The 26,971-nt window shown below is 48.9% G+C and overlaps 2 protein-coding genes across 5 annotated transcripts in view; one reads left to right on the top strand and one right to left on the bottom strand.

Moving 5' to 3' along the window:
- Positions 1-15: 15 nt before the first annotated feature.
- On the top strand, positions 16-12,702 carry SAXO2 (stabilizer of axonemal microtubules 2). 2 transcript variants are annotated; one of them, XM_077317883.1, is made up of 4 exons: positions 16-179; positions 9,155-9,334; positions 10,601-10,803; positions 11,517-12,702. In XM_077317883.1, exons 1-4 carry the CDS (start codon positions 139-141, stop codon positions 12,506-12,508), a joined length of 1,416 nt encoding a protein of 471 aa, XP_077173998.1. In that variant the 5' UTR covers positions 16-138; the 3' UTR covers positions 12,509-12,702. The 2 variants fall into 2 exon arrangements, with proteins under 2 accessions (XP_077173998.1, XP_077173999.1); XM_077317884.1 differs by lacking the exon at positions 16-179 and adding an exon at positions 6,563-7,939.
- A 5,715-nt stretch (positions 12,703-18,417) lies between these two features.
- The window catches only part of ADAMTSL3 (ADAMTS like 3), a 231,641-nt gene continuing 223,087 nt past the window's right edge, over positions 18,418-26,971 (bottom strand). For all 3 annotated transcript variants that reach the window (XM_077317250.1, XM_077317249.1, XM_077317251.1), the window contains exons 28-31: positions 26,480-26,684; positions 23,850-23,959; positions 22,242-22,456; positions 18,418-21,800 (exon numbers count right to left, since the gene is read on the bottom strand). In XM_077317250.1, the coding sequence (XP_077173365.1) occupies positions 21,670-21,800; positions 22,242-22,456; positions 23,850-23,959; positions 26,480-26,684 (661 nt within the window). In that variant the 3' untranslated portion in view covers positions 18,418-21,669. The remainder of the gene's footprint in view (positions 21,801-22,241; positions 22,457-23,849; positions 23,960-26,479; positions 26,685-26,971) is intronic.

Raw genomic sequence — 26,971 nt, 5'->3', positions numbered from 1 at the left:
CGCGCTGTGACGGAAGCCGGGAGGGGCCTGTTGCGGGCGGAGAGGGATGCCGGGCGGGGTTGCTAGGCGACGGGGCGCTTCCCTGGTTACCGCGCGGCGAAGGAGAGCGAGGGCGAAGGAGCCGCCGCGGCCGGGAGGATGAAGCCGCCGCAGTGCCTGTGCCAGATTTGCACCTGCGGGTAAGGAAGGGGCGAGCCGGGGCCTCCATTATTCGTTCCCCGCCCGGACCGCCAAGGAGGCGGGGACAGCGCGTTCGCACGTGACGCGCGTCCTACACGCGTGTCCGTAGGGCTTTCGGGGGAGGGTGGCCGCGCGCAGAAGAGGGCTCTGCCCCGAAGCGCCTTTTTTTTTTTGCAGCCGGGCTGCGCCCTCCTAACCGTGTCGGCTTGTGATGACATCAGCATTTTGATATTTATACCCCGCTTTGGTCCCCCTGCTCGGGACCTAGAATAGCTTACAGCATTCTTCTCTGCCTCTTAGTTTTTATCCCGACACCAACGAGCCCCGTGCACAACAGCCCTGTGAAGTAGCTAAGGCAGCCTCGATGGCAGAGTGGGGATTCGAACTCAGGTCTCCCAGATCTCTGACTGCTGCAGCATGCTGGCTGAATGCATACACAGGGGTGGCCAAACTGCGGCTCTCCATGTGCCCCACGGACTACAATCCCCATGTGGCCCTGCCAGGTCTCGTAGATCCTAGTTTGGCACCCTGACTGCTGCAGCATGCTGGCTGAATGCATATGCAGGGGTGGCCAGTTTGGCACACTGACTACAGTCAAATGTGTGGTTCTTAGGCTGTAGTTCAAATCTCCAGTGGCCTTGGGACTTCCTGGTTAACTTTGGATCAGTGGGATCATGTGAAGCCATACACCTTCTTCACTGTGGGGTGAGGATAAAATGGAATAGAGTCGTGTGTATACTGTCATGTGCCCCTTGGAGGAAGGGTGGGATTTTAAAAGGGTGCATTAAATATAAGGATTTTTTACATCTTATTCCAATAGTGAAAGACTGGCTGGTGCAATCCCCCCCCCACACACACACACACATTCACTCTTCTAGTGTTGCAATTTGTCAAGAGTAGTAAACAGAGGACTTTGTAGCAGGGAGGCCTGGGTTCTAATTCCTGCACAGTTTTGAAACTGTTCCTCCTTCTAACCTACGTCACACATTTGCAGAGAGTATGGCTGAGTTTCTTAGACGAAAGGCAGAAAAAAAATACGTAGTGATGAATTTTGTTTTTTTAATTGATGGTTCAGAACAGCAAACCTCTGCTTTGGGTAGGGCTAGCCCAACAATAGAGAGCCTCTTGTGGCGCAGAGTGGTAAGGCAGCAGACATGCAGTCTGAAAGTTCTGCCCATGAGGCTGGGAGTTCATTCCCAGCAGCCGGCTCAAGGTTGACTCAGCCTCCCATCTTTCCGAGGTCGGTAAAATGAGTACCCAGCTTGCTGCTGGGGGGTAAACGGTAATGACTGGGGAAGGCACTGGCAAACCACCCCGTATTGAGTCTGCCATGAAAACATTAGAGGGCGTCACCCCAAGGGTCAGACATAACTCAGTGCTTGCACAGGGGATACCTTTACCTTAGCCCAACAATAGCTACAGAAAATTATTTAATTTTCTCTCTCCCTCCCCCCCCCCTCACCAATGCATACTGATGCTCCCCATGAGCATACATGTATTCTTTCAACACGGGTGTGCGTTGGCATTTGGGGAAACTGAGAGTGCCTGGAGCTCAGGAAGCTCTTTGGACAGCATGCACAGAGATGTCATTCTGTAGTTTCCCACAACAGAAGGAAAGCTCTGGCTTTAGGCACAGGTCCAGCGGTGTTTAATGCCTTATTCACAATACACAATAGTTGCTGGGGGAGACATCAATAAGATACACACCAACCATGACAACTGTGTGAAGTGTAGAGTCGCTCAGCCAAATTCAGCTCAACATTTCCAGCAATGCAGTGTGTAGCTATTAGTCAAAAGTTGGACAGGCATGGGGGTGGCTAGGGAGGGTTTCTATTTAAAAGATTCTTGAATACACACACTGGCTTTTTCTATATGCAGATTCTTTTTATTCATTGTTATTCAAAAACGCTTGTAATTTTGCCTTTCTGTCCAGTTAGTTTCCCCAAGGCAGCAAAGAGCCATGTAAACGACACTAAAAAATCAACTTTAAAAACGGTATATCTACTTGTCTATCTAAAACCAGCAATTGAAAACATACAAGGATGAGGGTCAGTTAGGGTACGGCAGAAGACACAGAGAAGACTTCGCCGGATGGTAGAAGACAGTGATCGAGAGAGAGGGGATTCCATAATCTTGGTTCCATTTCATGGCTTCAAAGGATTGGCAGGTCTACAAGCAATAAAAAATTGATTTGATTTGCTGGACCCCGCCAGAGTATTTCTGTATATGTTTCAGTAGTTCCCTGCCCATGTGCTGGGAGAGAACTCCAGTTGGCATGAGAAGGAAATGAATTGAACAGCAACCTGGTGACTCCAAACTAGTAATCCATAGAGGAGGGTGCCCCCAGTATTTCTGTTTGCTGCAGGTCCAGTTCACTGCTTTGGTTATACTTCCTTCCATGCTGTGTAGTAGACAGTTCAATGGCATCTTTATTAGTTAGAATTGGATCCACTGCTCTGGAAGCAAAGGTGCAGCAGAGTTCTGCTTGCTTACAGGAGTCTGTTCCATTCCTGGCGGAGTCTCTCAGCTGCTGCTTTCCCTTCCAGTGGCAGGGGGAGAAATAAAGCTTGCCGATGAAAGCGATGCATACCTTGAATTTTAATTTATCCGATATAATAAAATGTGCAAGGTACTTCTCACAATGTGCCGGCCCTCTGATTGGGCCTTGGGGGAAGGGCCCTCACCTCCAGGCCATTCAGAGGGGCTGCCGCGCTTTTTGGAGCCTCTGCCAGCCAGGACTAGTACCCCCAGATCAACCCGGGAGTTTGGGGCACCCCTCCAGCTATCCTCCACCATGCCCTGCTGCACACCTGCCTTGCTACCGCCCCCCCCCCCCGCACATGCTTCCTACCTTCCCGCGGACTTGGGAAGGATGCCTGTGCCAGTGCGCCCCGCTACTCTCCCTGGCCCAGTCGCGCACGCCACCTCCTCCCCCATCTCCCACCTCCCTCCATGGTCCCTGGCCCGCCTGCTGCCTTCCTGGCAAGGGTGGCCAATGCAGCTGCCTCCCTGTGCCAAGTGCCGGGAGCTGGTGGCTTGCACGCCCATTTCCACTGCCTCCCTGGCCCCACTCCCACTGAGAGCCTGCAGCACGGAGGAGGTCTCCCGCCCTGCTCAGTGATATTTCCCGAGGTGGCGGCTCCAGGGCCAATTCTCGCCTCCCGCAGCAACAGTTCACGGGGGGGGGGGGGGGGGGGGCGGGGGGCTTCCTCCTCCTTCCTGCCCGCTTTTAGCATATACATATGAATGCAGGATCTTTGGCAGAGTGGGGGTCCTTGCCTCAAACAGCAGCCACAATCCAATTTCATCAACCTAAAAGGGCCGAGTTACATCATTTGAAGCTGATAAGAGTCCAGGGGTCTCAGGAAAGTATCTCTCTGCGTCAGTCTTGCTTGTCTTTGAACAGCAGCCTCGCATGCCTGCTTTCAAAACCCCAGTTTCAAAGGCAATAGAGGCTATCGGAGAAGTCTCACTTGTTGACTAGGGTGGGGTGGTGGTGTTTAAGTGGCATCGCACGTCGCCAAGCAGCGTTTTGACTCCGAGCCAATGTCAACTTTGGGCAATACGACACTGGCAGAGACTAAAGGGCTTTGAATGTGTTTCCAAGCTGTTCCGCTCCAAAAACACTCATACAAACAAATGGATTCGAAAATAAACATGGCCAGGGGTTTTGCAGTCAATAAACACTCAATTAGTTATTGATTTAGGCAGCGTGCTGGATTTGCCACAGCACTGCTAGTTGCTGTTTGAATGGGAAGATTGGTTACCTGGGGAGCTGAGCCTGCCCCATACCAGGGTTTCCAAGAGGAAAAGAAACCTTAGAAAAATATCTGCTGCTTTTAAGGACAGGTATGCCCCAAACAACCTGCTTTTAAGGACAGGTATGCCCCAAAGAGCCTCTTGTGGCGCAGAGTGGTAAGGCAGCAGACATGCAGTCTGAAAACTCTGCCCATGAGGCTGGGAGTTCGATCCCAGCAGCCGGCTCAAGGTCGACTCAGCCTTCCATCCTTCTGAGGTCGGTAAAATGAGGACCCAGCTTGCTGGGGGGTAAACGGTAATGACCGGGGAAGGCACTGGCAAACCACCCCGTGTTGAGTGTGCCATGAAAACGCTGGAGGGCGTCACCCCAAGGGTCAGACATGACTCGGTGCTTGCACAGGGGAGACCTTTACCTTGACCTTTTTATGCCCCAAACAACAGCCCTGGAAAGGTCCTGCTGCAGGCTAAGCCAGTGTGCAACCTGCAAACAATTTAGCGTTTTATTTAGCGTGTGTCTCATGATAGCCGTGGCACAACATTAGTAAGCGTTAAGAAGACTGTGCTTGGCATTTACTTGGCGACTGCTAAGAGCGGCATACACACATGCATTCTTCTTTCCCCCCCTGCATGGTGCAGTCCTCCATAAACCTTTGAGACGCTGTTTTTATTGGTGGGATGTTCAGAGCGCATCAGTTCTCTACAGTCCAGTGCAGGTGTGTGCCACCCTACTGTGTGTGTATAAATCTGCTCCACATAATATATTTCTGGTCAGGCCTTGGAGGAGGAGCCTGTCTCATGGCTTAAGTGCCACCCCCGAGTGCCTCCTCCTCCAACCGGCTTGCCCGTCTGTCCAGCGGCCGGCCAATCACCTTCCATCCCCCACCCCTGACCACCCCCTCCTCCTTCCACTTCCCTCTGAGGCTCGGAGGCTGCAGATCCCTGTTGCGTGAGAGCTGCCCCTGCTGGTGATTTCCCTAACAGCTGCCTGCGGCCTTTCCAGGTCCTGGGGGGAGAGGGAGGGGGAGGCTGTTCACAGAGTTCTTCCACACCCCCCCCCCCCCAATCTAGCACCCGTTGTATTCCTCAATGCATCGGGCTTGGCCCCTAGTGTTTTAATAAAGTGCCTTCTCTCCCATCTGTTTAATTCATGCTCAGATGCATGCACACGATGTACTGAAACTGCTCATCTCTAATCCCAAAGAAAGGGGGAAATTAACCATTTTTTTTCCAGCTCGCTTGACAAAGTCCTCTGGATTCTTTGCAGACAGCCACGACAGTGAAAGAAATAGTTATGCAGCCAGATATGTCCAGCAATAGAGCAGTAAGGCAATATCATTCGTCTGCACCATGAAAGGCCTGGCTAGATTTTTGCAAAGGGCCATTTTGGAGAGAAGTTATTTTCTTTCGTGTTTTTAAAAACCACAAAGACGTTCCCATCACTGCATTTGTGCACAATGAGTGTTGGCTCCCTTACAGCTCTCAGTAAGACGTATACAGGTCCGTGGCCTTGTTGTGAAAAGATATATTTGGACCTCATACCAGGTATTGCTTACAGCTGAGTGTGGGATGCTTCTGTGGAAAAAAAAGGATTTAATTCCTCTTAAATCCTCCCATCAGTTGCAGAGCTTAAAGCAGAGCTCAAGAAAATGACTTTCCAGCCACAGCCAGGAACCTGAGTGCCTGTCCTGTTAGGTGTGCCTGGTAGCAAACCCAAGTCTGGAACGGGGGGGGGGGGGGGGGGATCCAAGGCAACAACCAGGTTCTCTTGTAGCCAGCCCCAAAGAGCTTTAGTTGGTGCCATCTTTGGTAGGATGTCCTTAGAATGTAAGATTTACCTGGATGGGTCGTTCCAAACTCCATCTAGTCCAGCATCAGACAGGGATACTATGGATGTTCCCAGGAGGAGCTAAGCAATAACTGATGAAACGGAGCATCTCCTGGATGCAATTTTCACAGCCAGGGAGCTGCTGTAGACCTTCCAGCGATCCCAGCCATCGGAAATGTTGATTCGGAAGTGCAGCAGGGATAATTGCACACTTTTCCATGCTGGATGACCGCCCTTGCATTCATGAGCCAGTCTGCTGTAATCTCCCAGTCTGCCAGCATTCAACCCCCACTTTCTGCCTTCCTCAGAATCAAGCCCTTTCCCCAGGACGTTTCTTACAGCAGGCTCAGCGGTTTCTTGTTTGAATGCTCCTTTATTTGCATCTTTATTAGCCCGCCTCCCAACATTTACTCAGATTCTTCATTTGGGACACCTCATTCAGGAAAAAGAATTTTTATCCTGAGAACCAGATTGTCACAGGCAATGTGGAAACACAACCTGCAGGAATCTGATCCTTGCTGGCGGCTGCCGTGCCAGGGGCCACCCAAAGAATGGGCAGGGTGGCAGCTGGGCAGGTCTGGCACTGAGCCCGCTCACTCCACCGCTGCCAGGGCCTGTCTTCCGTGCCCGATCCTGCTGCCAGGACTATGGGTGCAGGAGGAATGGGTATGGGAGACGGGCAGCAGAGGAGGCAGCAGCAGCAGCAGCAGAATGAGCAGGGTCGTTGCCCGCCTGCTGGCTTTTCTTATGCCGCACTCGGGGAGGGGGCGGGATGGATGGACATCACGTCCGTGACGATTTCCGTCTCACTCCAGCCCCGAGCGCAGCATAAGATGTTTGCCCATCAAAAATAAAAAAAGAGATATAGGCTTTTCTACATGCTCAATTTACTCCTGATTTTCTTGGGAGTCAATCCACAAGCATCGAAATCGTTCCGGGCATGGTACTTCGCATGTCTGACCTTCCTGAGGATCGAAATTGAGTCCCATAGCACCTTGAAGACCAACGCACCTTGAAGACCAACACGCCTTGAATAAATCTTTGTTGGTCTTCAAGGTGCCATGGGACTCAATTTTTGTTGTGCTGCTTGAGACCAACCTGGCCACCCACTTGAATCCATCTTCCTGTGGATTTTCACAGTTGTGGTGCCAGTGTATGTTCTTCCCCATGTCCTTTAAATAATGAGGACTTTCAAGGGAGGGTGCTGTCATCATTGGTGACACTGTCACCTGCCACCCCCTTGAACCTTCACAGAATCAGCCTCTCCGTTAGGTGGCCATCCAGCCTTTGTTTAAACATCTCCAAAGATGGAGAACCCACCACCTCCCGAGGAAGCCTGTTCCACTGAAAAACCGCTGTCAGGAACTTCTTCTTGATGTTTAGACGGAATTTCTTTAGAATTAATTTCAACCCATTGGTTCTGGTCCGTCCCTCCAGGGGAAGAGAGAACAACTCTGCTCCATCCTTCATATGGCAGCCTTTTAAATACTTGAAGATGGCTATCAAATCCCCTCTCAGTCGTCTCCTCTCCAGACTAAATAGACCAAGCTCCCCCCAACCTTTCCTCATACGTCTTGGTCTCCAAACCTCTCACCATCTTTGTTGCCCTGGATACACTCCAGTTTGTCTACATCCCTCTTCAACTGTGGTGCCAAAAAGCTACAATATAGCTTTCAGAGAGGGGGGAACACATCCCCTTCCAATAACTTGGGGTCAGGAAGACTTGTCCCAGGTGATCAAAACACAGTCTTCCTATATAAGCTATATTAGATGCAAGTTGAGTAATTAATGCCATGCAGTAAGGTATGATTTTTCAGGCAAATTCTGGCTGTACCGGCCTCTGACATGATAGGAAAGATTATCCTGGTTAATGAAATTATCACCTTCAAATAATCGCAGAACATTTGGGTGGGGCAAAGAAGAGGTCCCAGAAGAGCTGAAGATGCGAATTGACCGCTATTTGCCGAGCGAAGCTTTCCAGGAAGTTCACAAGTGAAAAAAAGGAGGAGAAAGGTGGGGAAAAGCCAGGGAGAATAATGATTGGATGATGCCCCTTCTGATGTCACAATTCATCAGTTCCCAAACAATAGACCTTATCTCCTGACAACTGCTGAAGGAGAAGCCGACAGAAGAGGAGGTGAGATAGGCTGCAGGATATTTCTGTCTAACTTTCAGGTACGCAGTGAACTTTAAGATGCTTCCTTTTATGCAATTATAGAAAAAAATGTTGGGAGATACCTCAAAGGGCCTTAAACACCACCACTACTACTTCTACTTTTACTACTACTACTACTACTACTACTACTACTACTACTACTACTACTACTACTACTACTACTGCTACTTATTGAGCTTGTATTGGGGTTTTAATGGGGTTTAAGACTTTGTAACGTGCCACGAGCCAGTTTCGGGAGTGGCGGGGAATAAATCTAATAATAATAATAATAATAATAATAATAATAATAATAATAATATCCTGCCACTTTCCAAAGACTCATGGTGGCTTACAAACATAAAAGCCCCTATATAAAACCCATCAGCCCTAAGGCCGTAAATCCCCTTACGAGCCACAAGATTGGCAGCCAAATTCCTTGATCCCTGGAGCAGATCTGGGGTGGTTGGGTAGATGTAGTACCTAGCCTGAGGAGGGACCCTGTAGCCCTGGCCTCAACCAAAGGCCTGGCAGAAGAGCTCCGTTTTGCAGGCCCTGCAAGTTCCCTTTCTGTTACACCCCCCCCCCCCAAAAAAGAAAAAACCCTGGTCTGTTGACAGAAGTACCATCCTTTATTTCTCTCCAAGCAAACCTGCAAAGCTCCAGTTTAACACTGCTGAATGTTGTTTTATACTCCTGGCATGCTTTTATGGCTTGGCCTGAGATGGATCATTCTCACATTGTGTTTTTACTATATAATTCTTTTTGCGAGCTCCTTCAGAGCAAACTCTGGAGAGGCAACATAGAAATCCCCCCCCCCCCCCCGAGCAAAGACCCGTGAAGAGGTCCTCATCCCGTTCCGTCCGACAATGATCAGAGCAGTGCAGGAGTCACCGGAGAGACCAGTCTGGCTTCCCCAACCCATTGAGAGGCTGCCCTCGCTGTGGGTACCAGTATGAGGCCCAGGAAAATGGCAGACAGGGAAAGTGGGGACATCTGCATAACAACAGGCCACTGGACACAAGTGCTGCTGCTTGCGCCGTGCCAAATTGAGGCTTCTTGAGCATGGCATTAACTGCTAACGATTATTGCCCTGCAACAAAACAGTTGTCTCCTTGAAAGCTCCAGGAATCAGCCGCGACGCCTTTTCTTCTTGCTGTTTTGCAGTTCTTAAGTTCATGTTTCTCCCCTTTGTTTCCCCCCCCGGCATGGATGGGCGTGTGCTTGTTCAACCGAAGGCGCCACCGTTGCCCTCACAACCCGACGCGGATTTATGACCATGGAGGAGACTCTTGCCTCATGACGGAATACGTGGACAAATACCCTCAGTATGCCAACATCCCTCCTCCCCAGAGCCTCAAGCCCAAACACGAGTTCCAAAAACATGGCGGGAAAATGGAAGGGATCACAACGTTCAGGTAAATGCCGCTCTGGGAGGTGGAGCTGGAGAAGGCCTCGCATCACAAGAAATCACGACCGGGGAGCAATGGGCAAGATCTGGCATCGTCTAAGACAGGGGTAGTCAACCTGTGGTCCTCCAGATGTTCATGGACTACAATTCCCATGAGAATTCTCATGGGAATTGTAGCCCAAGAACATCTGGAGGACCACAGGTTGACTACCCCTGGTCTAAGAGTCAACAGGCCTGACTCGAATGTCTCAGGCTTGGTCAGCTTGTCAGATCTCAGAGGCTCTGGTTATGTCTTGGATGGGAGACCACCAAGGAAAACAAGGGGTGCTAAGCGGAGGTGTTCAATGGGCAACCACTTCTGTTTGGCTGCTGCTGAGATCCCCACTTCCCAACAGAACCACGACATGGCTAATGACTAACTTGACCACCGCTGTTATTAAATTCAATAGAATTTAGAAAATTAGCCGAACTGGCCTTTATAGATTGGTAATTCTAAAAAGGAGGGTTGCCCATATTGAGGTTGGCAGTTGTTTTCTTGGCAGTTCTCTCCAAGACATGTCTCTCCCTAAGAAGACATTTATCCATATCCATTGTTGTTCCTCTATATATTTATGAAACAGCCTAGGGGGTGGGACGTGTCCGGCTGTCCAAGTTGGAATAGGGCCAATCGGTGCAGCCAGCTTTGCCCTGATTGGCCCTGCCCCTGCAGCTCCCGCCCTCTGTCCCTGGACTCTAGCCTCTTTGCTCTCAGACACCTCAGTGTTTGGAGCCAGCAGCAGGTAAGGGGAGAGGCCCTGGGCAAAGGTTCGTAGTGGAGGGCCTCCTAACAAGGGCCTCTTGGTCTGCTAGGCTGGGCCTGCTGATGAGGGCCTTCCAGCTTGCTGACTGCCTGCTAAGGAGCTCTGTCCTAGGCCTCCTAATGAGCTGCCCAGCCCTTGCCCGCCCCACTTGATCTGGCTGCGAGCTGCAGCCCGAAGCCACTTTAAGCTGCCTGGCCGGGGGCCAGGGGAGGGGGCCCTTTCAAGGCCTTAGGAACGGGCTTTGAAACTAGTGTTTTCATCAATCAGTTTTTAAAAATCGGCTCCTGATTAAAAAGGGATACCAAATCAATCCAGAACAACTCAGTGTCACAGCTATAATTGTAACCCATGGGATATTTGGCAGACTCGCCTTTCAAGAAATAGCTCACAAAGAACAGGTTGATTTATTTGGGTTCACTAGTGTTGCAGGCTTTGGTCCTTTGAATTCTGTTCTTTGCCCTTTCCCTCTCTAGGTCTGACTACCTTCCCTATGACGTGGCGCATCGGCCCGTTCGGTTGCAAGAAGAATACAAACCAGCAGCCGGAGAGATGGACCTGGGAACGACTTACAGGAGAGATTATAATGTTCACAAGATACAACCAGTGACTCTAGTAAGACCTTTAGAGAGGAAACTTACCAAAGGAGGAAAGCTAAATACGATACCTACATACCAAGGTACGACGTACTTGTGCTTCTTTTCCAGAGATGAGGAGTTGCTGGCTTGGGCTGGGCTGGCAGGCAGGCTATGGCAGGGGTGGCCAAACATGTCTCTCTAGATGTCCGTGGACTACAATTCCCATGAGCCCAGCTGGCAGAGGCTCATGGGAATTGGAGTCCATGGACATCTGGAGAGCCACAGTTAGGCCACTCCTGGGCTATGTCACGTGGAGGTCTGCCTCTTTATAGCGGACCCTCTGGCTGAGTATGGTGCAGCTCTCCACTGACTTCATCTTAGGCTCCAAGTCAAAAGTAAAGCATCCTGTTGCATCTTAAGGCAGATCTACGCTACAGACTTTTAACTGGTTTTAAAAACCTTTCCGTCTTCTCAGCCAACTATGAGAATGGCAGTGATATGTTTATTTGTTTATGGAGGGCAGGCATTGGGGAGACACCAGAAAACACTTTCTCAGCACCCCAAAGCTGCAGTTCCCAGGATGCACTGGGGAGGGGGAACCATTTCAGTCAAACCATTTCATACAAATGTGTCTCCCCCTCTCTTTGGCTGACTATGTTTGGGAGAAATCAGAGAGATTATCGGCGCAATCAATAGCCTCTCCGTTAGCAGGCTTGACAGAAGTAATAAAGATTGTCCAACTAACATTAGCAGCCCGGATACAGCTTGCGCAGAATGCAAAATTCAGTGATTAAATATTGTGTTTGTCTTAAAGCTGACTATAGAGCCTGGGAAATTCAACGGAGGGAGCCTCATAAAGCAGACAGCACCTACCACCCGCCCACTGAGAAGTTTGGAAACAGCACGACATTCCAAGACGATTTTTTCCCCAAGGAGCTCGCTCCGCGGAAAAGTTTTAAGCCCATCGCCATGACCAAGCTTTCTGACCAACCGTTCAACGGGGTCACGAGCCATCGCAACGACTACGTCGCGCATCTCCTCGAACCCAAGTGGGTCAGGTCGAAAGAAGAGTACAGGCCAAGTAGCCAACCCTTTGAAGACATCACGACCCACCGGTGTGATTTCAGAGGCCTTCTGGGGGAACTTCCAAAGAGCTTCAAGCCCGAATACACCAAAGCAGAATCAAAGGCTCATTTCAACGGCGTGACCGAATTCCGTGAGAGCTTTCAACCATGGGCCCTTTCCTTGCCTGAAGTCCACAAAGCGAAAGAATACATCCCTCCTGCAGGCAACATGGACTTAAATACTACATCCCAGCGTGATTACGTTGAGCATGAAGTCCACCCGGTGGTCCTCGTGAAACCATTGGAAGCCAGTCGGAAGAACAACGCCCCCTTCCAAGGGAACACAACCATGAAGGATGATTTTCAAGCTTGGGATATGATCAAGCAAGAGATGATCAAGAGGTCCCAGGAAATGCCCAAGCCGTCGGGGAAATTTGACGATATGACCACTTTCAGAGCTCACTACGTGCCACACAGCGTCGTCCCAGCTCAGAGCTGCAAGCCGTTAAATGTCCCTCTTTCTTGCGCGGCACCCTTTGAAGCAGGGACCATGTACCGTACGGAATACACTCCAAAGATGCAAGCCATCTGCCCGGCCACCTATCCGTCTCCCCCAGGATACGTCTTCGTCAGCACCGATTCTCGTGGCCACAAGTTCTTCCGCAAAGCCACGCCAGATGCCAATAAGATCGCCCTGGCCAATGGCAGTCATGTGCCAAAGGAGGTCGAAGTGGTTTCGTAACTCACAATTACAGCAGTTTGGCTGTTCTCGGGCAAGTATGCCGATAAAAATCATGTAATGGGGAAACGGTGAAAGCCACTAGGCAGTCTAAAAATAAGCTCACTGAGATTTTTTTTTAAAAAAATTGGAAACCTGCTCTATTTTGACAAGATTGGGAAAGATTTCATTATTAGTAAAATGTATGTTGATATTTCTCTGGCATCTCTTTTTCTGAAATGGGAGCTCGTAACGCCTTTTAACAGGATACTTCCTTTTTTGATGATTTGAATGAAATCGCCCACTACCTTAATCTGCGACCAGCACAATTCTCTCCTCCCATTTCCTCAGCAGGGTGTAGGATCGGGGTGTTGAGGTAACACACTCAGCATAGATGAGTTCCCTCTTTTGAAACCTTGGCGTTGCCAATTTCAGGACCTCAGGTAGTAGCAATGGGAAAAAACTGCACATAATCAAAGAGAGTCGCTTTTCGAGTTGTAGCCTATATATTAAAGGTAAAGGTAAAGGTTGACCCTGTGCAAGCACCGGGTCATGTCTGACCCTTGGGGTGACGCCCTCTAGCGTTTTCATGGCAGACTCTATAGGGGGTGGTTTGCCAGTGCCTTCCCCAGTCATTACCGTTTACCCCCCAGCAAGCTGGGTACTCATTTTACCGACCTCGGAAGGATGGAAGGCTGAGTCGACCTTGAGCCGGCTGCTGGGATTGAACTCCCAGCCTCATGGGCAGAGCTTCAGACGGCATGTCTGCTGCCTTACCACTCTGCGCCACAAGAGGCTCTTAGCCTATATATTACGAGTTCTTTAAAAAAAGGATCGATTGTTAAGCACCGGAGCACCAACATGGTCATTTTCTGCTAATTCAGAAGTTTACAGACCTCCGTTGCCCAGTGGTGGTTTGCATAACCAGTTAAAATGTCGGCTGAATTGCAACGGATAAACAGTAAGCCCGTCTTAAGTAACGGTTAGGATGAAACATTCTAAGTCTTCCATGTTTTGTTATTCAAGAGCCCAAATACACTGTCTAAATTTCAAGATATGTTCCACTTGCAGGTGTTACTGGCCACACGTTGGGAATCTTTTCTATACAATTCGCCGTGGGGTTCTCAAAGCTCAAAGCAGCCTTTCCCAAGGAGCTCTGGGTTATCTTTTCATACCATTCAGATGTTTCTAATTTAGACTGGGGAATGAGGCAGAGAGTCAAAGCCCTCTCCTCCCAGTTGTTCTAATGCTTAATGGGCTAGTCCCTGCCTTTGCAAGGGCTTTCGGGTTCTTGCAGGATCCAATCACATGTCAAGATGACAGAGATCATTTACTTCTCTTGTGATTTCCCTAGGGAAGAGCAGAATACTGGGAACTGTGCAGTTTTATCTTTAATTCGTTTGCTGTTGGGGCCTCCCCTGTGTTCTTTGGTTTAGGGAGGTTTGCCATGACAGTGATACACACACAAGCACACAGAGTTAGATATTTCAAGGTGCTGAACTTTCTGGAAGCACATTCATCAAGACAATTCACACGTCGCCTGAGTTGTCCCAGATCACCCCAACAAAGGAAGGGCCAGGACTGTTTGGTCATAGGCTGAGGCCAGCCGTGATTCACATTCCATTGGAAACACAGAGCTGCACACGTGTACATACGAAGCTGCCGTACACTGTGTCAAAATATTGGTCAATCCATGTCAGTATTGTCAACTCAGACTGGCAGCAAGTCTCCAGGATGTCAGGGTAAGAATCTTCCATATCACCTACGACAGGGGTAGTCAAACTGCGGCCCTCCAGATGTCCATGGACTACAATTCCCACTTGTGGGAATTGTAGTCCATGGACATCTGGAGGGCCGCAGTTTGACTACCCCTGACCTACAACCTGATCCTTTTAACTTGAGATGCCAGGAATTAAACCTGGGACCTTCTGCCTGCCAAGCAGATGCTCTGCCCCCAAGCCATTACCCCTTTGAACCTGGTAGTGGCTAAATTGTTCCTTTGGTTTTAATCTCAGGATCTTTGGCCAGACGGGCCTGTGGTTGTCTTCTGCATTGTCCAGATCAGTTTTACCTGGCGAGAAATGAGTTGACATTGAGTTGCATGTGATATTCAGAATATGATTTTAGCTTTGGTTGGTTTGTTTAATAGATTCTTGGGCTTTGTTTAATTGATTTTCTTTTTTTTTGCTAATGGGGCAAAAACAAAAAAAAATCACCACATATAAGAAGCTAATAATATACTCACATGTTATTCTAAGTTTAAAAAATGAATCATAGAATCATAGAGTTGGAAGGGGCCATACAGGCCATCTAGTCCAACCCCCTGCTCAACGCAGGATTAGCCCTAAGCATCCTAAAGCATCCAAGAAAATTGTGTATCAAACCTTTGCTTGAAGACTGCCAGTGAGGGGGAGTTCACCACCTCCTTAGGCAGCCTATTCCACTGCTGAACTACTCTGACTGTGAAATTTTTTCCCCTGATATCTAGCTTATATCGTTGTACTTGTAGTTTAAACCCATTACTGCGTGTCCTCTCCTCTGCAGCCAATGGGAACAGCATCCTGCCCTCCTCCAAGTGACAACCTTTCAAATACTTAAAGAGGGCTATCATGTCCCCTTTCAAACTCCTTTTCTCCAGGCTGAACATTCCCAAGTCCCTCAACCTATCTTCATAGGGCTTGGTCCCTTGGCCCCAGATGCTAACAGTAACATTGACAAAATATTTGTAACAATGATGATCCATTCATGTTCCGCATGTTTACATACAAGTACAATTGACAATAAATATGCAGATTAAAGTGAAATAATATTTCAGTGGCCAGAAGGCTTCCCCTCTCTGCTGTATACTCCAGGTGGCTATGGAAGTAATAATATGTTTGTCAAGCTGGTTGATGACTGGGCAATATTTTTCACACGTGAAGAAGCATGCAGTGAAACAGGCATCTATCCGGAAGCCCTGTTTGTCAGGCTTCATGATGTTCCGAGCAGTATCGAAGCCTACAAAATAAAATTGATGTTTCCATGAAATGTTAACTGACTGGTAAGCCAGGCATTTTGTCAGTGAAGCTAATTGTTTGCAAGCTAGGCACGGTGCCATTATGGTGCCTTGTGCCAGCAAAGAAAAATATTTTGTAAAATAAATTGCACTTGCCACTTTAATTTGCATAAGGTAAAGCACCGGGTCATGTCTGACCCTTGGGGTGACGCCCTCCAGCGTTTTCATGGCAGACTCAATACGGGGTGGTTTGCCAGTGCCTTCCCCAGTCATGACCGTTTACCCCCCAGCAAGCAAGCTGGGTACTCATTTTACCAACCTCGGAAGGATGGAAGGCTGAGTCAACCTTGAGCCGGCTGCTGGGATCGAACTCCCAGCCTCATGGGCAGAGCTTCAGACAGCATGTCGGCTGCCTTACCACCCTGCGCCACAAGAGGCTCTTAATTTGCATATTAATTGTCATCATTCTATGCAAACATCCTGAATGTGGATTGATGGCCATTGGTACTGTTAGCATTTTTTTGAATTTAAGAATAATGTGAATATATTATTGGTTTCTTATACAGGGTGAATTTCTGTTTTGCTTTTGTTTATTCGGGATTCACTGTGTGCTGTGGCTGAGTCTGTGGAGCAAGCACTAGCTCTGGTTTATTCTTGTTATTTCCCACATGATTTGATCCGACCAGCATGTAATCTTGTATTCATTACTTTAGGGAAAGCCACTATATAGCTGAACTATCATTTAATCCCATGTACTGTATTCCAAATCCACAAATGCCAACTAGACTTGGATGCCCCAGGCATGCCCAACCGTGTCATATCTTGCAAGCTAAGCAGGGTTGACCTTGGTTAGTATTTGGGTGGGAAACCTCCAAGGAAAACAACGGTCAAGATGCAGAAGGAGGGAATGGCAAAACTACCTCCAAATGTCTCTTGCCTGGCTGCCAAACAGTCTGACAATTATAGGGTCTCCTGGGTACACTACACACGTGGCACACGATAAGGACTAAATACCAAATTCAGAGATTGACATCAGGCACTGGATGTCATTAAAGACATCACAAAAGAAATCAGTGGGGACAAGAAAGACGACAAAGACAGACTTCTGTCCCTAGAGTTCCATGTGGCGTCCTTGGTACTCTCGCAACACAAATTGTTTGTTCTCTTCTTTGCCCTATGTAAATTTAGCGTTCCGGAAATGGAGAAAAATCAATTAAAATGTATGACATTCTTTTATGTTTCCTGTTTTTTGTTTCTGAAGTGTCGAACTGGAGTTTGGCCACTGTGCCCTAAGAACAGAGCTTTCTGAAAGCACATTTTCTGTGCAGTGTATGCTTAATGGTTTCTTTTAGATATTTGCTGGGATAAGAAAGTGAAATCTACCCATGGAAATCGGGTGAAATCTACCAAGGGAGTTTCCACATTGCCACACATCATGGCACAAACAATGCTTTTCATGCATTTGCTTGCTGCTCCTCAGATGGATATCTGGCTTGGGTGGAAGGTGGAAAATAGCTGGGTTTGTCAGAATGCAGCTAGTGAAGGAGAATCGGAATTGGAGCAGGGGTGAAGCCAGCTGGCCAGGAGGAGCCTTATAGGGTTATTCTCTCCAGAAAGGAAGCCTTTGACCTTCTGCATCTTGATCGCTTCCCCGTGTACATTGTTCATCACATCAAATATTGTAGGCTGACCTTGCAGCAGCTACAATGGGAGGAGCCATGGCTCTTTAGTAGAACATCTGCTTTGCACGCAGAAGGTCCCAGGTTCAACCCAAAGCGGGCCCAGGGAACAAGGGCTGGGAAGGACCTCTCCTAAAGTCCATGGAAAGCCTCTCCCATTCGCAGAAAAGACAAAAGTGACCATGACAGATGAATGTTCTGATTCTGAAGTCTCTTATGTGCATTTGTATAGTTCTGGGGTGGGGCCATGCTGCCATAGTATAACCCCTGCAATCTAGGCAGAGGGTGCTGGGTTCATTTTTGGGAAGGACCACCACTCAAGACGCTGGGAAGCCACAGAGTACTGACCTAAGTAATCCAAGCTGTCTGCCACAGCACAAAGAGTCAATGTGGTGTAGGGGTTAAGAGCAGTTTGATTCCCCGTTCCTCCCCATGCAGCAAGCTGGGTGACCTTGGGCTCATCACAGCCCTGATAGTGCTGCTCTCACAGAGCAATGACATTCAGGGCTTTCTCAGCCCCGCCTGCCTCACAGGGAGCCTGTTGTGGGGGGAGGAAAGGGAAGGCGATTGGAAGCCGCTTGGAGACTCCTTCGGGTAGAGAAAAGCAGTGCATAAAAAACGACTCTGTTCTTACCTATTCAGCTGCTGGTTGGGGAAGCAGAGATGGCAAAAACCATCCGGCAAGATGCCAAACAGTTTCCATGCAGTAATGAATCTTGCAAAATAACGAATCCTTTCCCTCTGTTGATGCCAGCTGGGGCAACCAAAGTAGTATTGATTTTGTGAAATAAAAACAATCTATATGAACGAGTAACATTAAACGTCTTTGGTTACTGTTGTCGCATGAGAATAATGATAGAGGCTCATAATAAGCAGATTTAACATTTATTCTCTAGGTCAGGAGTGACCAAATTGTGACTCTCCAGTTGCCCAGAAACTACAATTCCCATGAGCCTCTGTCAGTGCTGGCAGGGGCTTGTGGGAATTGTAGTCTCTGGGCAACTGGAGAGCCACAGTCTGGCCACCCCTGTTCTAGGTCAGGGGTAGTCAACCGGTGGTCCTCCAGATGTTCATGGACTACAATCCCCATGAGCCCCTGCCAGCGAATGCTGGCAGGGGCTCCTGGGAATTGTAGTCCATGGACATCTGGAGGACCACCGGTTGACTACCCCTGCTCTAGGTTATGTGCTCCTAACCAAAACAGCAGTTCATTGCTTTCAAACGTTAAACACAAACCAAAAAACACGAACCAGTTTCAGCAATATATATATATATATATGTTTCAAAATCTTTATTACACACTGTACAAAAAATATTGCACTTTTAGAACACATAATAAATATATACAAAAGTATATTACATGTACTTTAATTTAAAAACAACGGTATAAACAAAGAAGACCCATGACTGATTGGAAAGGTAGGGTAATGATCCAGCCAAAGATCCAAAGTTCAACAGCCCATATTTAATTCTCCCCCTGATGTTAATGTGTACTAAAAAGGGTTAGCTAGGATACACAACTGGCAGGACCGCATGGGGATGCTCTTCATCAATCTGCCACGTCAGCATTTTATAGCATCAGTCCCTCCACTGGAAGCTAAGCAAGGTTGACCACAGGTAGGACCTGGCGTGGGGACAACCACTAAAGACTTGCGTTGCTACACAGAGGAATTCAATGGCAAACCACCTCCGCTTGACAGAGCAGTTCCTCCATGGAGCAGGCTCCCTCGGAGCTGTTGGGCTCTCCTTCCATGGCTGTTTTAAAGCAGTGGCCAGATGGTCCATTTGACTGCAAGGCTGGTTCTGTGAACTTAGGCCGTTCATGAGAGAAAGGCAGGAATGAGTCCGTGCTCTGCTCTCATGGCTTGCTCTTACATAGCCTGGGGAATACTCTGGGGTCAGGAAGTTTTCTTCCAGGCCACATTGGCCAGGAGTCTGGGTTTTTTTTTTCCCTTTCTCATGGGTTTTAGATCAGGGGTAGTCAATGTGTGGTCCTCCAGATGTTCATGAACTACAACTCCCATGAGCCCCTGGCAGCAACCGCTGGCATGGGCTCATGGGAATTGTAGTCTATGGACATCTGGAGGACCACAGGTGGACTACCCCTGCTTTAGATGACCCTTTCAGTATATTTTGACGTTTGTCTCTTTCCTGGAAGGCCCTGTGGATGACATCAGCATGAGTCAACTGGGACTCAATGGCAAGTTTTTCTTCTAACATTTACCAAGTCAGGGAGCAGAGTTCAACCTAGCTTTCTCTCTGGCATCTTGTCTTTCCATTTGTTGGCTTTTGTAGGGAGGTTCCTCGCCACCAACGCTTCAACCCCGTCACAGTGAAATGGTTCAGTCCAGGAAAGGTTTCACCACTGAATTCCAGTAACTGCAAACTGGTTCAAAGGGCTACTCTTGGATCAGATCACAAGTAGGTCTATCTCTCCCTTGCAAGTTAGCGGAGGAGACAGCAAACCGAGATGGAGGGTTGCTACCCAGTCTCATGGTCAGTGAGGCAAAAACTCATTATATTAAATGAATACAGTTACTGTGCTGACTATAAAGTCTAGCTGAGGCTTTCTGGGCTTCTTGACGGGCCTGGACAGGTTTCCAAAATGAGTGGGAGTAAACTTTGTTTATATTTTAAACCTTTATGAGTGATATGGCCAGGTGGGCACATCCACAGCTCTGCTTCCTACACACATTCTGCATGATGGCGCCAATTCTGGGGTTTCTCAAAGCCTGGAGAATGTTTCAGGGGTTTCTCAACAGAAAAATAGTTGAGAAAGGCTGAACAGACTGTACCTTCTAGCATGTTCACAGAAGCTCCAGCCCACCAATGAAAATGATTAGATCTTCCTCAGCTACAGCTTGGGCATCAGGAGAGCATCAGGAGAGCCGACCTAGAGTCCACTACTCCAGATGCGACTGGAAATTTCCCAAGCAAGGCCGCCGTACTCCCCGGAGTCTGGTAATTGGGGGCATACCACCTTGGGACGTGGAGTTTCCACTGATCTGCCTGTGATGGCTTATGGCTTATAGCACTCGGAATCTGTCTAATCCCCCTTTAAAGCTACCTAAGCCAATTTCCACCGCTATCATCTGGCAGTAAATGCTGTAAGTTAATTACGTGTTGCATTGCGGTTCTTTGGTTTGTCCTGAACTGACAGTGTCATTGCAATGCCCCCATCCTGCCCCGGTACTAGCATTACAGGGGAATATTTTCTCTCTCTGCTCCCACTGTCCACAAGTTGACAGATTTCCTGTCCCCCTGCTACTTCACAATAATAATGATAATTTTATTTTTATCCTCCTGGTTGGTTGGCTCCGGGCAGGTCTTCCTCACCCTCTGGTAAATTTTGGTTGCTGTTTTCCGTAACTTTTGGAGCTGGAACATCGAGAACACCATCTCGTTATCCCGAAGTTTGGCAGATTTATTTCCAATTTTGCACGGCTTTCGTTTCTTAAAAGCTAACTGCCTCTATTTTTTTTTTTTGCTGGACTCGCACAAGTAATTGGTGAGCGTAAAAAAGAGCTACTTCAAGTCTGTCATGTTGAGAATTTACTGGCATGCAATAACTTTAAATGCATGCTAGTCAAGAGGAATGAAGCTGATGCTTAACACATGTCTATTGGAACATACAGCAGCTCTTTCCGTTTTGTTTTTTAAACTTTCCAGTGACTGGGAAAGCATAGGCCGTTTCTTCAGGGGCAATCCAGCCTGACAGACACGTTTTGGCCAGGGACTGACTCCTCATTTCCCATCTGACGGAGTAGAAGAGAACACTCCTCAAAATATAAAACTTTCATTCCAGGCTCCCATGTAGATTCATATTAGACTAACCGTGCCCTCGCTTTGATCAGATTCCAGGGAGAATGAAGCGGACGCCATGGAAGCCACGCCCCAAAATAACACCTCGCTGATGGAAAAACAGTCCCTCAGCAGGCCTGCAAAGCATAAAAGGGCAGTACCTTGGTTTTTACTGCAGGCACTTAAATGAAGGAATCGGGGATCTATCTGATGGCCGATCTCCATGATAACGTGGCCTGTGATGACGTGTTGGTCAGATGTGAAGGAAGCGCTAGCCACCGGCAAAACTTCTGCAAGTCCCCCAGGGGCATTGTGATTTGTTTCCAGTATTGTCTACAAGTGGATCAAAACCGGGAAGGTAACAAGCAGAGCGGGTTGGTTGCTGCCTTCCGATACTCTTCAAAACGTTTTGTAAACTAAACGAGGACTGGATCGATACAGTCAGGAAACCTGCCCGAGAGCTTCGTAGACAATGAGTTTTCCTTCCGAGGCTGTTAAAGTTGTAAATGTTACACAGACGTTCTCTTCACAACACCCATCCCAGCTTCCGTTTCAGGAAAGGGGGAGAAACCGGCTCAAAAGCACACGTCAAGTCGGGAATATCCCTAGATTCTCTTTTTAGTCAACCCCATATTACTCATTACTGATCCAAAGCACTTCGACTTGAGAGAGATGAGAAATTCTCTTCTTGTCAGATCTTCGTCATGGCATTAGGAATGTCCCAGAGAAGAGAAACCTTCTTGACATGACTGACAACACCTTTGTCTGTAGACGTCTATCAAGCACAATTTTAGGTGCTTTACAAATGCACAGTAGTGAGTAGTGTCCTGGCATTCACCTTCTGGAAAATACATCGAAACATTACACACATTGGAAAGAAAAAGGGGCTGTCGCTTCAGGTGCTAATTTTCTACACCAAGATCCTGTCTCAACACAACACAGGTTTAAGGTCTGTGAAAACACTGACCCCTCACTTTGGGCCTCTTGCACACCATGTTGGCTGGATAACCCCTGGGAGGCACAACGGTGAGCAAGCTGTGTTAAAAGGATCGAGGTCCCATCAATGGCTCTGTCTAAGTCTAACCCAGGAGCTCCTTGGCTTCCTTGTTCTTCCGAATCAACTGACTGGGGCAACGCTGCCCAGGTATCGCTGGGGAGGGCAGGTTTCGCTCAAGGCCCGGCTCACCAAGTCCAGTCCAGAGGCCAGGGACGCTCCCTAAATGCGCGGGCTGCGGAGCGGGCAGTGGCTTCTAAATAAATAAATAAATAGAGGTTTACATACTGCCACAGGAAGTGACATCGCAGTGCCGCCAGGCCTCCGGCCTCCTCCTCCAGGCGCAGTACTGGTCCGTGATGGGCCTCCGGCTCCTCCGGTGGAGGCAGTCGATGCGACGCGACTGAAATCCGCTCCCGCAGCCCGCGCTGCAAGGCCGCCAGGGTCCCGTCTGCCAAAACACGTCGCATCGGTCGGTGGAGCAGTTTCTTCTCGCAGGTGGCCTTGCGAGGAGCAGGGGGAGAAGGGGGAAGGAGAAAGACCAGAGCGTGGTTTGAGCATCACTCTGGGACCGCCAGATTTCCTGAGGCCAAAGGACGGTACGGCTGCGTAGGATGTGTTGACCTACGGATGTAGCTGCACCTTCTTCGGCTGCTCCTTTGCCCCTCTGGTACCGCGTGGCAGGAAAAGCCACCATTTGGAGTATAGATCTAGCGGCAGGCTCTCCCCAGCAGAGAATCATAGAATCATAGAGTTGGAAGGGGCCATTCAGGCCATCTACTCCAACCCCCTGCTCTACGCAGGATCAGCCCTAAGCATCCTAAAGCATCCTAAAGGTTCTCCTGCCTCCCAGCCCCATCCCCTTAACCTTCTTCACTGGCCCTTCTCCTTCTGCACTCGTGTGCCACTGTCCTCTTTTTGATGTGGAACATCTACTGGCGTGCGGCCTCAAACGGAAGTCTACGGAAGTCTAAGTCCACCTCAAGGGATCGCGACAGTAGATGTGCCACGGCAGCAGTGCCAGAACACTGAGGTGCACTCATTGCTCTGATGTCATCACTGCCCCTGCCAGTCTTCTGAGGCAACTCCTGCCCTCTGGAGGGCAGGGCCAGCCTCGGGGGGCTGTTGGGGGCAGGGCCAGACCAGCGTGATATGCCAGCAGGTAAGGAGAGGGGGTGGCGGTTGGGGTGAGGAGGGAAGGGGCAGGGAACAAGTATTCTCACCCCTTATGTGGATGTTCCACATAAGGGGCGAGGATCCTTATTGACTGATTTTTCTCCTCCGCATGCCACAGGGTTGACTGTTGCCCAACTGGTGTGCTATGACAGTCCCTCACACCTGAACTGCCTGGCCCGCCAGGAGAACCAAGTTCTGAAGGCCTGCTCTTGCAACACGAGACTGAGAATTGCCCCCACGATGCGCAAACAGAAGCCCAAGGATTGGATCAAGCAGGCCGAATCGGTGGGGTTGTGGGAACGCATTGCCGGGTTCCCGCCCATGAGTCTGCCACTCGATGAGGTTCAGAGAATCTCAGCAAAGTAATGGAAGACGTTTGCCAAGCTGACTAAGATTCCAAAAGGGCTCTCCCCCTGTGGTGCTCTGATATCATGCCCTGTTGGTGTGCCCAAGACCTCTGGGGAGAGACAGGAGGGGTGGACGGTCCTTTCTCTGCTTCTGGCGTGCTGCTCTGTAGATCAGATCAGATCAGCTCCTCAGGAGAGGGGCTGAAGCCTGAATGGAAGAGAGCCATGAGAACTGACTCGATTCTCCTCGCATAACCCCCTGCTTTGCTGAGGACATCCCACCTTGGCCTGTGATTTATTAGGGGGAGAGGTGGTAAGCCATCCAAGCTTGAAAACCCGTTGAACCCGATGCCTCCCCAAGCGGCAGCGATACCTTTTCCCTTCATCACAGCGCGAGGACGATGCCACCGATCCGTTCTGATGCTGACACCGAATGAGACGGTGCTGCAGGCCCACGGCACGGTCGACGCAGCGGCCAGCACACTGCCAAGGAAAGGATCCGGGTATGAGGAAAGGGGAGAGGCCAAAGCAATGCAACGTGCATTGATTTGTTGTTGTTAGGTGCGAAGTCGTGTCCGACCCATCGCGGCCCCATGGACAATGATCCTCCAGGCCTTCCTGTCCTCTACCATTCCCCGGAGTCCATTTAAGTTTGCACCGACTGCTTCAGTGACTCCATCCAGCCACCTCGTTCTCTGTCGTCCCCTTCTTCTTTTGCCCTCGATCGCTCCCAGCATTAGGCTCTTCTCCAGGGAGACCTTCCTTCTCAACTTGCATTGATACTCATGTGCAAATATCCAGAAACGGAACCCAGCATTATGTAGGCAGGGGTATCCAGAAGACATAATAAAGGGGGGTGGGGTGTGTAGCACACCTATGAGGAGGACAAGTCACCAGAGGGATAGAGTGGTCACCAGGGGTAAATTTAGCCCTCATCGCTGGTGAACGCATGAAAGCTGCCTTATACTGCATCAGCCCCTGGGTCCTCTGAAGTCAGCATTAGGCAAGATTTTCACATCTCCTACCGTTCAGTCCTTTTAGCTGGGATTGAACTTGGGACCTTCGGAAGGCAAAGCAGATGTTCTGCCACAGAACCACAGTTCTGCAAAGGTTTTCCCTGAGTATACCCTTCTATCAGGCTTTCTCAACCAGGGTTTTGTGGGAGTTGCTTAATTTTTAATATTTTTTAAAAATAATTTGTTAAACTTTTCTTGGGTGATATGATGCTTTTTAGCAGGGGTAGTCAACCTGTGGTCCTCCAGATGTTCATGGACTACAATTCCCATGAGCCCCTGCCAGCAAACGCTGACAGGGGCTCATGGGAATTGTAGTCCATGAACATCTGGAGGATCACAGGTTGACTACCCCTGCTTTATAGCCTTTAGTTCTTTAGTTCAAACTTTATTACAGTCGTTCAGACCAAGTTGTATGAAGTCAATACATAAAAGACCAAAAAGAATCTGGTCATTTGATATAATGCAGTTTAAAACGGATCATAACATAGAGCTTAAAACTATGCTACTTTAGAGCATCAGATTGTTATGGCAGCGGCACAAAAATTAGCCAGCTTTGTCACCTGGGGTTATGTTGTGGGAGTTGCTTAATTTTTAAATATTTTTTAAAATAATTTGTCAAACATTTCTTGGGTGGTCTGATTCTTTATAGCTCCATCTTATCCCTTTCAGAGGCCTGTCATAAGAATCTGATTGTAAAACCGGGAGGGCCAGCCATGGCAGGAAGGGAGGTGGAAATGTGAACCAAATATCTATTTGTCTCTTCCTGACTCTATAGGTGGGAATGATAAAAGCACCATAATGTGCATTCTTCAGTGATGCTGCGGGACAGCCAGGATTCACATCAACAGGACTGGTTTGGAAAGTCCTATGAGACCATGTTGAATCACAGAATCATAGAATCATAGAGTTGGAAGGGGCCATACAGGCCATCTAGTCCAACCCTCTGCTCATAGAATCATAGAATCATAGAGTTGGAAGGGGCCATACAGGCCATCTAGTCCAACCCCCTGCTCATAGAATCATAGAATCATAGAGTTGGAAGGGGCCACACAGGCCATCTAGTCCAACCCTCTGCTCATAGAATCATAGAATCATAGAGTTGGAAGGGGCCACACAGGCCATCTAGTCCAACCCCCTGCTCATAGAATCATAGAATCATAGAGTTGGAAGGGGCCATACAGGCCATCTAGTCCAACCCCCTGCTCATAGAATCATAGAATCATAGAGTTGGAAGGGGCCACACAGGCCATCTAGTCCAACCCTCTGCTCATAGAATCATAGAATCATAGAGTTGGAAGGGGCCACACAGGCCATCTAGTCCAACCCCCTGCTCATAGAATCATAGAATCATAGAGTTGGAAGGGGCCACACAGGCCATCTAGTCCAACCCCCTGCTCATAGAATCATAGAATCATAGAGTTGGAAGGGGCCATACAGGCCATCTAGTCCAACCCCCTGCTCATAGAATCATAGAATCATAGAGTTGGAAGGGGCCATACAGGCCATCTAGTCCAACCCTCTGCTCATAGAATCATAGAATCATAGAGTTGGAAGGGGCCACACAGGCCATCTAGTCCAACCCCCTGCTCATAGAATCACAGAATCATAGAGTTGGAAGGGGCCATACAGGCCATCTAGTCCAACCCCCTGCTCATAGAATCCTAGAATCATAGAGTTGGAAGGGGCCACACAGGCCATCTAGTCCAACCCCCTGCTCATAGAATCATAGAATCATAGAATCATAGAGTTGGAAGGGGCCATACAGGCCATCTAGTCCAACCCCCTGCTCAACGCAGGATCAGCCCAAAGCATCCTAAAGCATCCAAGAAAAGTGTGCATCCAACCTTTGCTTGAAGACTGCCAGTGAGGGGGAGCTCACCACCTCCTTAGGCAGCCTATCCCACTGCTGAACTACTCTGACTATGAAAAAGTGGCAGCCCTACCAGGATATGACCTTACACATGGCACCAGCACAAGAGTCCATTACCTGGCCCCATGGATGAACTGTCCATCCTGTACATGAGTGTCCCACACACGGCTTCCTCTCCATAGGCCGCTCTTGGTACGCACAAGCAGTTGGGGGCACCGTTGCCACGAGGCCGTTGGCTTTGACCCGCTTGCAAATCCTTTGCCGCTGGCGAAATCCATGACCGCAGGACGCAGAGCATTCGGACCAGGCACTGGTCGCCCACCTGAGGAGGGAAAGGGAAAAGGCAAGCACAAACACAAGCGAAAGTCATCATCGCCTTCAGATTCAGAAAACCGTCATTGTCACGGTAAAGAACCCATCCGAATACAAGGTAATGAGTCAAGTTCCCGGACAAGAGAAGCTAAGATGACGGTTCCATGACCTTATTTGATATCAACAGTCTTTGTCGATGGGAGATTCGATTTGATTTTTGGTTTGATTTGATTTCTATACTGCCCTTCCATATGGCTCAGGGCGGTTCATATTGGAAGGGGCCATACAGGGCAGTTC

This window comes from Paroedura picta, chromosome 18 (assembly GCF_049243985.1).
Source record: "Paroedura picta isolate Pp20150507F chromosome 18, Ppicta_v3.0, whole genome shotgun sequence".
NCBI classification, from domain to species: Eukaryota; Metazoa; Chordata; class Lepidosauria; order Squamata; family Gekkonidae; genus Paroedura; species Paroedura picta.
Note: the sequence above shows the minus strand (reverse complement) of the source record. Positions and strands in the feature narration are given on the sequence as shown.

Excerpts from the sequence above, each read along its gene's own strand:
- SAXO2 (XM_077317883.1), top strand. The coding sequence starts at position 139 with ATGAAGCCGCCGCAGTGCCTGTGCCAGATTTGCACCTGCGG. Across the intron at positions 180-9,154 it reads TGCCAGATTTGCACCTGCGG|GCGCCACCGTTGCCCTCACA; the intron begins GTAAGGAAGGGG and ends GTTCAACCGAAG. Across the intron at positions 10,804-11,516 it reads TACGATACCTACATACCAAG|CTGACTATAGAGCCTGGGAA; the intron begins GTACGACGTACT and ends TTTGTCTTAAAG.